General features: G+C 46.6%; 1 protein-coding gene across 3 annotated transcripts in view; it reads left to right on the top strand.

Moving 5' to 3' along the window:
* The window catches only part of LOC144159144 (calcium-activated chloride channel regulator 1-like), a 49581-nt gene extending 35815 nt beyond the window's left edge, over positions 1 to 13766 (top strand). For all 3 annotated transcript variants that reach the window (XM_077690449.1, XM_077690447.1, XM_077690448.1), the window contains exons 13-14: positions 2307 to 2597; positions 13080 to 13766. In XM_077690449.1, the coding sequence (XP_077546575.1) occupies positions 2307 to 2597; positions 13080 to 13669 (881 nt within the window). In that variant the 3' untranslated portion in view covers positions 13670 to 13766. The remainder of the gene's footprint in view (positions 1 to 2306; positions 2598 to 13079) is intronic.
* Positions 13767 to 13807: the final 41 nt, after the last annotated feature.

Genomic DNA, 13807 nt, shown 5'->3' with positions numbered 1-13807 from the left:
ACACACTTCCCACCACTCGGCATGCCACCTCAGCTCCCGTAGAAAACTGAAGCATTGCACTTTAAACCGATGACGTTGCTTGCGGGCTTTAACGTTCCTCATACGAGACCAGGTGCAGGATATTAAAAAGTCCAAGGCAAATTGCCATTTATTTCATTAACCAGCGCTGTACGGCGGTGTATTTAAGTGGCTGAATTGTTGAAACCTAGCAGATACCATCATCTGCCTAAAAGTTTGTTCTGTTCTGTTTGTTCAGTTTGTCTGAACTGCTGAAATCAAATTAAAGGTCAAATAAAGACCCTTTGTGGAAGTTGGGCATTGGGACGGCCCGGAATACACAAAATGACCAATGGTCAAATTAGCCAGAATGTAGTGAAATCACCACACTGAAATGTTCGTCGCCACGAGTATCAGAAATTTGCCAGACCTGGCAACCCTGGTATCGGCGTACGCTGAAACGCCCTGAGGCAACGCCAACATTATCCGCGCCTTTTAATGACGGCGGTGATGCTGATGCCCTTGAAGTGTTTGGAATGTACATACTCGGGGGATTGGCCACACTGTAAACAATCCGTAATTTTACGGACAAATTACGGACCAGATGGCCGTAATAAAACAGAGCCGTGTTCCGTTTGATGCAGAACAAAGAAAAAACCCGTAATTTAACGGAAGTGCGCTCCGTCCCTCAGTATACGGATGCTCTCTTCGTTACACGTCAAACGGAATCTTTTTATGCTTTGCAAAATACGGGCGTTTCCTTTCTATAATGCAGAACAGAAACAGATCGGTTTATTGATAACTGCAAGAAATATATTGTCGTGTCGAACGTCGGGAATCGATCGAGAAGCGAAAGCTGCGCCCCGACAACATTCGTAGCGTAATGAATGCGGCTCTGTTTCGTTAGTGTCTAAAGTGTAGTAAACGTAGTGAGGACCATGAGGCCCATACCGCTCAACACAAGCGCTGTATCTTGTCTTTACGACACTCCGGCGACGTCGCTGCCCCGGACCTGCAAACTGCACATGCGTGTGTGACCGGCACACTTGTAGAAAATATAAGTTCATTTCCGTGCAGAAGCAGAGTTGCGGAAAGTAATTTAGTTCTTAAGGAATCAATATCGGCCGAAGTATTCAGCCTAAAGCTTAAAACCAAAGCACAGCAAGCACTATTAATGCAGTGCGAAATCGCAGTCGCAGCCAGTCACACACATTTTTGCGAGCGCTTTCTCGAAACAGCGGAGTTGATGGCGATCAACTATTTGGGGGCTTCGCGGAGCCTTTCCGCGCAAGCGGTATTTAAGAAATCGCACTTTATCAGCCAGGAAATCTGTAAGCCAGCTAGTAAACACCGATGTATGGCACACGCAGGGTGAGCATCCATGTAGTATACAGGTGGTTCGGCGCAAGTGCAGCGTTCGTGCGGTGGTGCAGTGGTCTCGAGCGTCGTGGCCATTCGATCAACGTCGCGGGTTCGGTTCCTCGTCGAAGTATCTTTGTTTGTCTTTTCTGAAGGTTCTATGAATTACGGAAAGACGTGCTTTTTGAAACGGAGTGTTTGTTTTGTTACGGCCTTTCCGTACTACGGAATGTCCGTTCTTAAAATTATTTCCGTTGTCTAAATTACGGAAATGTGTCCGGCCCCATTTTACCAGCAGCTTTCTCCGTAAAATTGGCCATTTTTTTACAGTGGCATAAACGGTTCACAGCCCCCCGGTTGAAGCTTACACCAATGTCGCCGTCCCACCTCGCCCCATCACCGAAACAGTCACTCGCTGTTGTCGGGAAGTTCGCCTTCTAGCGCGGCATGGGTAGGCCGCCCATGGTTCGCTCTGCGGAAAAGCGGAAAGCTTTTGAAAATAGATACCGCACATTCCAACACCGTATACGAAACATTTGCAATACGGTAAAGCTCAGCAAAATGAAAGGATTCGTTTTAGTCGATCCATGATTTTGCCATTTCGTTTCGGTTACTGCCCTTTTATTTTAGCAGAAGTGTTTCCGCTTTTTTTTTTTTTCGTTTCGATTTCGGTCGTTTTTCGCTTTCAATGAGGTCACGCTTCGCGTGCACTCTTGTTTCCGATGACAAGGGTTTACAATTTGGTTACAATAAACATAAAGCTTTTGGTATTTTGCCCGTACGATTTGCAAATGAAACACTGTTTTACAAGGCAGCTGAGCTTATTGAAAGATGGCAGCATCATTGTAATTTTATGAAAGGTGATGTCTTGAGTAAACTTTTGTTTCAACTTGCAAGTCCTTCAGGCTGTTTCTTTCCGAATTTAACTCATGCTTCTAACACATTTCTAGTGGCCAGCCTTGACGCGGCTTCTGAGTACCCGATAGATGACTTCATCGTGGTCAACACAACCACCGAAGACACAAACAGTACCACGCCTGGAGGGTCGCAACCCGTGGATGATTTCCAAAGGGTGGCGTCCGGAGGGTCCTTCCAGGTCACCGAGGACATTGTGGAAAACCAGGTGCCTCCCGGGGAAATCCGAGATCTTACCGTAGCCGACGTGAAACCGGGAAGCAATGGGACGCTACTTGTGCAACTCAGCTGGACGTGGCCAGGAGCGCACTTGACTGCGGGAAAAGGTGAGCATCGAAGGAACGCCTCCCAATATCTGTTTTTACTAAGCAACCAAGTAGTATTTACTATTAGTATTTATTTTGAGCATTTATTTGTATTTAATATTATTAGTAGTATTAATATTAGTATTATTTTTTAGTAGTACCGTACTTACCAGATTCTAACGCGCACCTTTTTTCCGCAAAAATAGGCAGAAAAATCGCATGCGCGTTAGAATCGGATACGAATCCGAAACTGCCGAAACAACTGAAATTTTGTTCCACGCATCGCCATCGCCATATCAGTTGGCGCCAAAGCTTTTAGCAACACTTTTTAGGATCTAGGCGCCTAGGCTTTTCTTTCGGCGTTCACACAAATCGTCAAATTATTCCACTTGCGTGCTTGATAACAGCAATGACAACAGCAGCAACGAAGGTGCGCCGCTTCCGCGGCTTACGAGCGGCTCCCACACGTTCACAACGAGCGGTTGGCTGAAATGTATGCCTCTGGAGAAGCTCGCGGGATGGGCATGCGAGGCGTGGGCCACGATCCCATGGAACATGGTTGAACGTTCGTTCAGAAGTGTGGCATCGCGAACGCGCTTGACGGCACCGAGGACGAGATGTTGCGGTCAGCGGAAGGCGACAAGGAGCTCTCGGAGAGCGACGAGGAGTGAAATGAGTGAGATTACTTCGGGGAATAAATCGCCCGTTTCTCTCGCATTCGTTTTTCTTGCTCACAAAGTTCCTTGCGCGTTACAAACGGAGGTGCAAGTTTTTTCGGTTTTTTGCCTGGAAAATCGGGTGCGCGTTAGAATCGGGGGCACGTTAGAATCGGGTAATTACGGTAGTATTACAAGTATTTATTATTTGCATATTAGTATTTGCTGCATATTCCTTCAAAATATTTTAATCACCCACTCCCTTCTGTAATGCCCCTGGCGCTGAGGGTACGTAATAAATAAATAAATAAATAAATAAATAAATAAATAAATAAATAAATAAATAAATAAATAAATAAATAAATAAATAAATAAATAAATAAATAAATAAATAAATAAATAAATACGTCAAGTTTGGCGGAAACGTACACCCGGCATCAAAAGTTTCCCGGACATGGTTTGAAAATTCGAAATCAATTTTTCTGCTGTCTGATGGCTCAGTCCTTACTTGCCTTCCTAAGGAACCATAAGACATCGGAACATGATTACAATACGCGTAGCAGCAACTTCGTCCCAAGAGAGCAGAGAAATTGACTCCGATCTTCGCAATCGTGTCCCAGAAACCTCTCACGCCGGGTGTACATTGCATAAAAAATGTACCTGCTTCTGAACAGTTACGCAGCATTACCAGAGTTCTCGACATGTTTTTGAGAGCCCGCCGCGGACACGTCAGAGAGCAGTAAAGTTTATTCCGAACAAGTCACGACGGAAGTGTAACCCTCACTCAAACACACACACATACAAGTAGATACTTGCATGTATATACTTGCTGCTTTAACTAGGCTATTCTTGTACGGTCTCAGAGAGGAGGCGCAGTCAAAACTTGATTTAACAGAGTTGAGAGGATGGGCGAATCATTTTATTATCTCGGAAACTTTGGTAAATCGTGTTCAGCATTTTTGTGGTCACTTTATTCGGCACATTCAATTATACAGTGTAGAGGCATCCAGCAAGTTGATGCGGCGTCGTTTTTGCGAAGCGTAAATACAGTCAAAATTCGATTTTACGAAACCCGATTTGACGAAGATATCCCGATCCCTCTTCAGACGCCCATGAAGCCCAATGATTTGACTAACTCAAAATAGAAAAAAAAACAATGTCTCGATCGTTCCTGGTTTAACTAACCTTTTCTCGAAAAATTCTGCTCCAGAACTGTCAATTTCCCGTGTATCTTGCAAGAGAGCGCCTCAAAATTGATTCGTGGTGCGCCATATTTAGCATAGAGGAGCACCTTTGTCTTTCTTTTACGGAAATGGGGGGGCCAAAAACGGGACTTGTAATTTCGGGTTGAACTCACCAGGTGACGGTAGTGGTAAAAACGTTGGCTTGTCATAGATAGCACTTAAGTTGTTGCAGCTGGGTTTTGGAGGTCGGATTATTATTTATTATAATAAATCATGAAATTATTATTACTTCAAATGCGGATACAGGCGTCGAGGGGTCGGAACAGTTTTAGGCTTAGAGATGAAGCGCGAGACGAATATCAACGTTGTCATGGCGGTTGAGAGGGTGGCTTGGACGGGTGGACGGGTGGCTTGGAGAGCCACCCGTCCAACGACGTAGTCGATAGTTGTCAACTGCTTCAGGTCTGCTGGCTTATGTACGCCAGGTCGTGGTACTTTCGAAGTGCACCGGTCTGCGCGAGCGCCGGGCACCCGCATGAAGACTCCTGGAAGACTCGTTCAGTGGAGGAAGTGCCCGTCCGGATACGCGTCTCCGACTACGTGAGTGCCCATGAAAGCACCATCACTACGGAAGCTTGGGACGGCGGAAATATCTCATGGCTTTCAGGAACCGTGGTGGAAGTGGCATCTGAAGACACTGATGAAGACGTTGAAGATATCGAATCTCGTGCCGACACCTGGTCAAGTGATGAATGTCCTTGATATGCTATGGACGTCTGCCGTAGTGCGCGAGGATACGAAAGACGTACTGGATGCTTTAGGAACTTACGAGAAATCTATGCGGCCATCGCTTCGAAAGCGCATACAAGCAAACAAAACTTGTAGATCTCTGGTTGCCGTTCTTATTGAGGCAGCAATTTGCGTGGCCTCTTAACATACGCGCGCGGTGCAATTTTATTCCCGAAGCATTTCAGCTTCGCAAATACGACGCTGCGTAAGCTTGCTGGATACCGCTACAGTATAGAATATAGCGTGCCGAATTAAGTCACCAAGAAATTCCTCACCCAATTAACAGAAGTTCTCGATTTAACGAAGTGATTCTTGAGTCCCTTCACCGTTAAATCGAGTTTTGACTGTACTTGGAGTTTTGACTGATTTATAATGATAATTAATAATCCGACCGCCGAAGACCGATTGAAACTACTTCAGTGCCGTCTATGACGTGCGAAAGAAACTTTTTCACCATTGGTGCCATCTTGTGGATTCAAATCAAAATTACAGCTGCTATTTTGCTCACCGCAGCGAGGTAAATGTGCCCCAACTTTGCTCCATGATGTTATTATTAGGACGCGATGAATCAATTTTGAGGCGTTCTCTACAAGCTGCACGAGAAATTAAGTTTTTGAACAGCATTTTTTGAGAAAAAGTTCGTTAAACCGGCACAGATCGTGATATTACATTTGTTACTTTCAGTGAGTCAAACCATTGGGCTCTATGGGCGTCTGAACGGCGACCAAGATATCTCCGTTAAATCAGGAGTTTCGTTCGCTAGGGATTCATATTACATTGAGTTTTGACTTATCAGATTACCTGACTTTTATGAGGAACCAGGAAACTTGACTGGTGGTACTTTTTTGCTGCGGGCTTCCTTTAGCAGTCAGTAGCGAAAATTTGTGCTTTACCAGCACAAAATTTGTGCTTTAGAGAGTAACTTGTGGGTGTAGAATATACACTTCTGCGAACGCAACCATGGTAGCTGGTAGCAACTACTGACTATTACTGAATTTTTCTTTAGATAAGAAATGTGTGTAGCAATTCTTTGATTACTAGCTAAGGATTTCCGCTGATTTGTTAGCTATTAGTCACGGAACAAGACATTTTTATGTTTAACTGGGACGGTTTTGTAAGTACTGTTCGTGTGAAGCGCTACTGAACGTGGCTTATGGCAATGCTCTTTCGTAGCATTAGGTATTGTTGAGAGAGTGTTAATTCATGGAAATATTTGCTTGTCTACAAAATTTATGTTGATTGGCTGTAAACCTGCCATAGGCAACATAACAACAGTAGCGCATAAACTATACAGGACAGTAAAACGAGGGGCCACAAGCGCACGTTGAGCCCATAGACAAGGTGCCGCAGCTTTTGTTTCAATTTTATATTAGCTTGCTTATGCGAAACATGGAATTAACGATTACTGCATATATCGTGTTTAAGCTCTAAAAAGTATTAGACCCAGAAAATTAGTCTAACGCGTTGAAGCTGAGTATGGACGAAGAAATCAAGGGAAGGCTTCAAATGAATGCAAGGAATGTGGGACCCTGTGGCGCGCCCTGAAATTAAAGGGACCCTGCAACAGTTCTTTCAACTTTTTTTGAAATCCTAAATGTTTACAGAACGTATTCACCCAACAGACCTAGTATTTATATTAGGGGGTCGCAAAGTACCTCAGCCAAAAATTACTGCTCTATGCTCATCATATAACTTGCAAACTCGCTCAATAGATTTTTCTCTCTTTCCCGGTGTTGACGTTCTTCGACAGACCGAATGACGTCACTGAGGCCATGTAGCTTCTGTTGGTCGGTATTCCTTCAGTTGCAGCAATGAACGCTTTTCGATAACAACTTTAAAAATAAAGCCACAAAAACAAAGTAGAAACGGAAGGCGTATCTGGTGCGACGAGCAAATCACGCAGTGCCGCTCCGTGATGGCGGTAACTGTTGCTTTCGCAGTGCTTCCAGACGCAAAGGAAAGAGGAAAAGCGTTTATTGAAAGTGTTGCAGCATCCCTTTAAGGCCCTGGTCATTAACCCCAAGAGTAGTAAACGTTGGTCCGATCCAGCTGATCCGTGCTGCACCTTCTGCTGAACCAAAATTCCAGTTTACAAATTCAAGAGGCTGGTAGCACGGTACAGTGTATCGTCGCAGGTTCATAGATCTATTTGGTACTGTTGTGAGATGAAAGTTTCCGTGGAGCTCTTGTGAATCAGAATTAACGTGACGACATGGGTTTGCGACAGTTAAACATTTCTCAAAGCTGCCTGTAGTGTCGCTCTTCAAGCCCGCGATGTATAATTGGCGAATTAAGCAAGCCGGAATGCACGTTCGGAAATGATTGGTCTGGAGGGACAATCAAGCGATGCTTAAAAGAAGATCGTCTTGCGGTGTGGTTTTTTTTATTGCAAACCTCTTCTTCAGCTGCATCACTTCGTGAAATTTCAATTTATCAAGGGAATATTACTACTTGAAGAAGCAAAAATATCCACGTCAAGGGACGAACTTGAATGGTTGCTTACCCGACAGCGGAACTTTAGGCAAAATGCCTACTTTTTCCTGAGCCCGTCCCAGGACTATTTGACATGTATGCATGCACTAAGGCAAAGCAAACATTTTAAGCAATAATATTGACACTTTAGTGATTAGGACAGTACTTCTCGAGTTAGATAATTAATTGCAATGAATTAGTTAAAGCGCCTGTCTTAAGGTTCGTGCCTTTTTGAGCTTTTTAGCGTCTAAAGATGCCTTTTGGAATATCTTCCTTTTCGGTGATCTCCGTGTCCACGTTCCGCTAAAACTGTTCTCGCTTTAGGAGCCCGAAACTCGGCACTTGTCTCACCCTATCTGTGAGAATTCACGCACCGTGCCGCACACGCTGAGGCGCAGAAACCCGCACTCGAGTCGCCGCCACTTTCCTAAGGTTACCTCGAGCATTTAAACTAGGCAGCCAGAGGCCCAAAAGAAGGGACACCGCAGCCAACGTCGCCGCCGGGTTTCAGTACTAGCCTTTTGTTCTGTTATTCTGTCGTGCTGTGCCCGGGTATCAATGAAGAAAACGTTTGTGGACATGCCCTGCTCGTTGCCAACGCAGTAAAGAAGCACGCAGCGAAGGGAGCGAACGCGACACAACCGCGCATCTGCCGCTCAAGGTCAAAAATGGCGAACAGAAAAAAACCACGTGACCGTCTGGCACGTGAAAGTTTGGAGGTGATGCCAAAAACGCATGCACAAGCAACAGCCGATCACGGGGACATAGCCAGCTGTCCAAGCGCAGAACGTATATAGGATGAAGGTGGAACGAGAGAAAGATGTTATAGAACCAGCATCTCACCCCTTCTTCAAGCTGGTCGCAGCACCCGTCACCTGCCTTAATGTCGGGAAATTTTCAAGGTCATTTACAATGTAGCTCTCAAAGTTAGTTGAAAATTATCTGGCGTGTAGTCTATTGTTGTTTATCGGTATAAAAAGCATAGCTACAGAGTAGTGTTATTCCTAGCGTCTTTGCTGACCCATGTCTGCTGAGCAGGATGAATACTTTTCACGTGGAATGATTGCAGTTTACTGCGCTATCCATGGCATTCATCGCTGTTGTGGGCAGTATCCTTGGAATTCATCGGTGTTGTAGTGAAGGGCCTATTACCGATTATGCCTCGTCCACCAGAGCCTGGAAACACGGCTAAAGTTTTTAAACTTTTACAAGAAACGCCTCTGGGTTATCCACAGCTTTGGAGCAGACAAGACCGCCAATAAAGGGCCCAGACTATTGTATACCACGGTAAACTTGAGCGTAACTTGGCGGAATCGTTTGCTCACTTCACATTCTGAGCAGAAAGCATTCAGGGGTGGAAAACTTGGGGACCACTCTAAATCAGAATGCTGATCATATTTAGAAGGCACCGGAGAGGTCCTCCGTCTTCCCCGAACGACCGTTGCTAACAAAGGCATTCCGAACCCCAATTCCGAGGCTGTCTTGGACATATCCCAGAAAGTTCCTAAATACACTGTGGTAAAAGAGGTTCCTATTATTAGGGGCGACAAACATAGATATTCCAGGTATAATTATATTGGTAATCAACGCAAAACCTCCAGGTGCCATCCTTCTTTTTTACCAGTACGACGGATGAAGCCCACGGGCTGTACGAAGGCTCTGTGATGTCCTTGTCGAGCATCTTGTCGACTTCCTGCTGTATCACGAGCCGTTCGCGTGCGACACACGGTACAGCCGCCTGCGGATTGGGTTCGCATCGCCAGTGTTAATCCGGTGCTTGACAGCAGACGCCTGGCCCAAAGGACGGTCACCGAAGTCAAATATGTCTTTAAAGAACTCCAAAAGGCGGTAGAGCCCTTCAGCTTCTGCTGCAGGAAGTCCAGAGGCAATCGTGTCCACTAGCGCGTCGTCGTGGCTAGGATCTTCAGGTATCTAGTTGAAAGGGCTCGATGGTGCGTCCGCCGCCAGAGGGGAAACTTGATCCCCGTCCAAAGGCCAAAGGGTCGCCAGCGAAATTCCCTGGGGCAGCACTTGCGTTGACAGGCCAAAATTCACAAAAGGGAGGCTGATAACATTATCAGCCATTGTCACTACGGTGTGGGGAAGAGTGACGTCCCGCTCGAGTAGCACTGAGCGTATCGGCGAAACGACGTAGTGACCGTTAGGTACGGGCGGCCACGATGACAAGGGCACCAATGTCACGGCTTTTACCGGCAGACGTACGTTTCTTTCACAATAAAAGCGGGTCCCTGGTCCGTCGCCTGCTGTTGAAAAAAGAGGCAGCTCTAAACGAAGGACCCCAGAGGCGCAGTCTATGAGGGCAGCATGGTCCGACAAGAAGTCATAACAGAGTATAACGTCGTGGGGACTCTTTTCAAGGACAGTGAACTGGACGGGGATTTGGTGGCCGTAAATTTCCACGCGACCAGTACACAGCCCAGAGACGACGGGCATGCTTCCGTCGGCAACACGTATGACACTGGTTGGGGCAGGTGTGAGGGCTTTTCGCTGTTGGCGGCGGAGATTAGAGTTCATTACAGAAATTTGGGGTCCAGTGTCAATAATTGCACTGACAGGGACGTCATCTACATAAACGTCGAGTAAATTCTTGTGCAGGTAACGGCAGTAGAGGATTTTCTGGCCTGGTCGTCAATGCAGCGTCACCTCCAGGCGCTGCATCTCTTAGTTTTCCGGCAAAGTGGCGTAAAGGGCCGGCGAGGACGAGCGGCGAGACGGCGGGGAGTGCGATATGCGACGTTGCGGGGACGGTGAGCGATCGAGGCGAGAGGTCGAAATTCGGGCGGTATCGTGTGGCTGGCGTCGGGGCGAGAACGAATAGTGGGCATCGTTAACGTACGTGAAGTCCGGGTAGGGGCGGCGGGTAGGCCGAAGATAACGGCTTTGCCAGTATCTACCAACATGGGCAGCCCGATGGCAGTTGAAGCAAATCGGCCTGTCGTCCGGCGTCCTCCATTCAGCTAGATTCCTGTAACTGGACGGGCGATAAGTCTTTCGGCTTGCCGTTCGAAAAGGGGCTTCGTAGCTGCTGCGATGGTTCACAGCGCAGACGGAGCGTATACCCAGGTTTTCAATCTCCTGACGTACCACGGCTTGTATAAGCGGGACGGACAGGTGGTTGCTCTCAGATGCGTGCTGAAATACGGAGGCTGGTGCCATTGCCTGGAGTTCCGGTCGTATGACACCTGTCACACTCAGGAGCATCTCGGCCGACGTGAGACGGGGAATGTAGGCGAGAGGGTATGGGGTCCTCGCACGAAGATGTCGGAGCGGTGTTCGGCAGTCAAGTGAACGGCGGTGCGATGCGGCGGCTTTTGGCCTGCTCAAACATCTGGCATTCTTTGATAATAACATTTAGAATGGCGCAGTCTTTGCAGAGCAGCGAGTGAAAGGCGTTGTCCGCGATTCCTTTGAGCACATGGCCTACTTTGTCGGCCTCTGTCATTTGGGCGTCAGCCTTCATGCATAGGGACAGCACGTCCTGGATATAGGACACGTAGGACTCTGTGGTTGTTTGTGCACGCGTCGCCAGTTGCTTTTTCGCCGCGAGCTGACATCTTTCTGGTTGGCCAAATAGTTCCCGCAATCGGGACTTGCAATCATCCCAGCTCTTAAGGTCGTGCTTGGTCATTTCATACGAGACCTGCGGTGTCCCTCTCAAGTAATATCCTGTGTTGGCCAGCATGATTGTCGGATCCCACCTCTTATGGCCACTGACGCGATCATACATCTTGAGCCAATCATCGACATCGACGGCATCGGTGAGGAAGCTGGGCTCGCGAGGGTGGGAGATGATGACGAACGGTGGCGCGGATCGAGGGGCTTCCGAAGCCAACATCGTTCCTTCTGGGACGCGGCGGCCGCTCCTTAGCTCCGTTTTAGGTAGCACCTCTACCACAAATGTTGCGGAGCCTATTCACAAGTAATAACCGGAGAATACGCTATTTGCAGGTAATTAGCAAGGTCAGACAGGCAGCTAGGTCATTCAGCTGGAGCACACGCTAGTTCACGAGAGCGTCTTCTTCGTCCTCGACGGCTAGCTAGGCTTCCGCACAACCATGGCATGTACACACTTTGGGGGGATTGCGCCCTTTGCAAGTCGAGTCTCTAATAACCGCCATGCGGCAATATCATGGAGCGTTCCAAACTACCCGTACGCTCCGCCAACTTCACTAGACATAGAGAGATTTTTTTCACATAAATATCGAATGAAAGGAGGTAGAAATTTTTGTCGTAAAACATTGTCACGGCTGGTTTATTATGGCTCTTAACCCATTCTTTTATTGAGAAATCACCGACAATTTATGTAATTTTATTTAATTTGTGTCTCTTTTATGGCGCATTTTGTCGGAAAAAAAAATTATATAGTGGACTCTCGATAAGCGTAATTTGAAGGCACCGAAACAATGTAGTGCTGTTTAACAGGAGTTCCGTTTACTGAGATAGATGTGTGAAAGTGCAAATTTATTTCCGTATGCACTCTTAGTATCATTTCATTGAACTCTATGCCCTCGAAGGAAAATGTAGCAGATAGTTTTTCAGAGAGCAAGAAAACTACAAGAGGTTTTCTTGCTTTAGGCACAGCATTCACAAAAGTTGATTTGTCAACAATAAGTCGGTGTGAACTACAAAATGCATCCATTAGTTTTGTTTGAGTCTTGCAACTGCACCTCCACCGACGCTAGAGCCACCGAATTTAGAAGAAGGCAACACGGTAATAAAGCGCGAATAGCACCATGGGGGCACGAACGAGGTGGCAGGAGCTCAGCCCTGTAGCCTCGGCGTGCTTAATGGAGACCGAACGACTGGAACAAGAACTCCATGAAACATTCGTTGCGCTAACACGGCTGACCACTAACAAGACGAGGCATACAATGCCAACTAGGCTAAAAAAATACGGAGGAATAAAAAAATAAAAAACGAAACATCCGGAACCGTAAACAGCTGATTCTCATGCCAATGGGTTTCCCAAGAAGTTCCATTTCTGGTTCCGTTTACACGGTGTCGCGGAAATTTTAGTTCCCATTACCGAGAGTTTTTCTACGTTAGCTGAATACAAAACCGATCAATATACAGGCTACTGTAGTGTTTAAGCGGCAGTTGCGTTTAAGAGATTTTTCTTTACCACGATTGCACTGTATTTCTACCATAGCACAAGATTTGCCTGCTCATTCTATTGGTACACAAAACCTTTTCTTAAAATACACCCCGGAAGTAAATGCGAATTGGGCGTGTAAGCCTAAACAGAGTTTTTCGCCTGTAAATATGCTTAAACGACACTTTTCAGTGCATATTATCCGTGCCTAAAATGCTGATTTTTCTTGCCTGACATGCCGTCGCTATTGACGAGCAATGTCTCACCCGAGGTTTTATTTCCTTCGTAGCTTCTGCTGTTAAGATTCGTGCAAGTGAGGACTACCCACGACTGAAGTCAAGCTTTGACAACCAGACAGAAATCACCAATGCGAATGTTGTGGTCGGAAATCTCCACCCGCTACCGTCTGGCGCCAGGCACGTCGTAACAGTCGCCCTGCCTGCCATCTTCGCCATACCTCGAAGCGACGGCGAATCCAACTGGAGTGCCTACCTGGCCGCCCGCGTCATAAACAGTGACGGCCTGAGTTCCGACACTTCAAATATTGCGGTTGCCTCCTACACACCTCCGCCCATTACAACTACGGTGGCTACTACGACCACAACCCCGGCTACCACGACCGCAACACCAGCCACTACAGCAACTGGAGCTAGTGCCACAGACGCCCCCAATACGGGAGGGTTCGTCGCAGGCAAGAAAGATAGCCAGTCGTCTGGAGTGGTCCCATCCCTCTGGGCTTGGATCCTTATTGCCGTTGCGGCAGCAGTTGTCATAGCTCTCATTGTAATCATAGTGTCTATGAAAAACAGCCCGAATAAGCGCGGTATTTACCACATTTTTGCGAACCGGGCACAAAGACATCAAACAACCACTGCATAGCTTTTAACGTTGTGTGCTTGTTGGTATAACCAATGTTGATTTGTTAATGTCATCTGTTATTTGCAAGTATTTATACAAGGTTTCGAATCGTAATATGGGTAATAAAATACAATAAATAAAGAAATAACTGAATTTTTG

This window comes from Haemaphysalis longicornis, unplaced genomic scaffold (assembly GCF_048455015.1).
Source record: "Haemaphysalis longicornis isolate Haplotype H1 unplaced genomic scaffold, Haemaphysalis longicornis Haplotype H1 scaffold_10, whole genome shotgun sequence".
In the NCBI taxonomy this organism is placed as follows: Eukaryota; Metazoa; Arthropoda; class Arachnida; order Ixodida; family Ixodidae; genus Haemaphysalis; species Haemaphysalis longicornis.
This window is presented reverse-complemented; position numbering and strand designations above follow the sequence as displayed.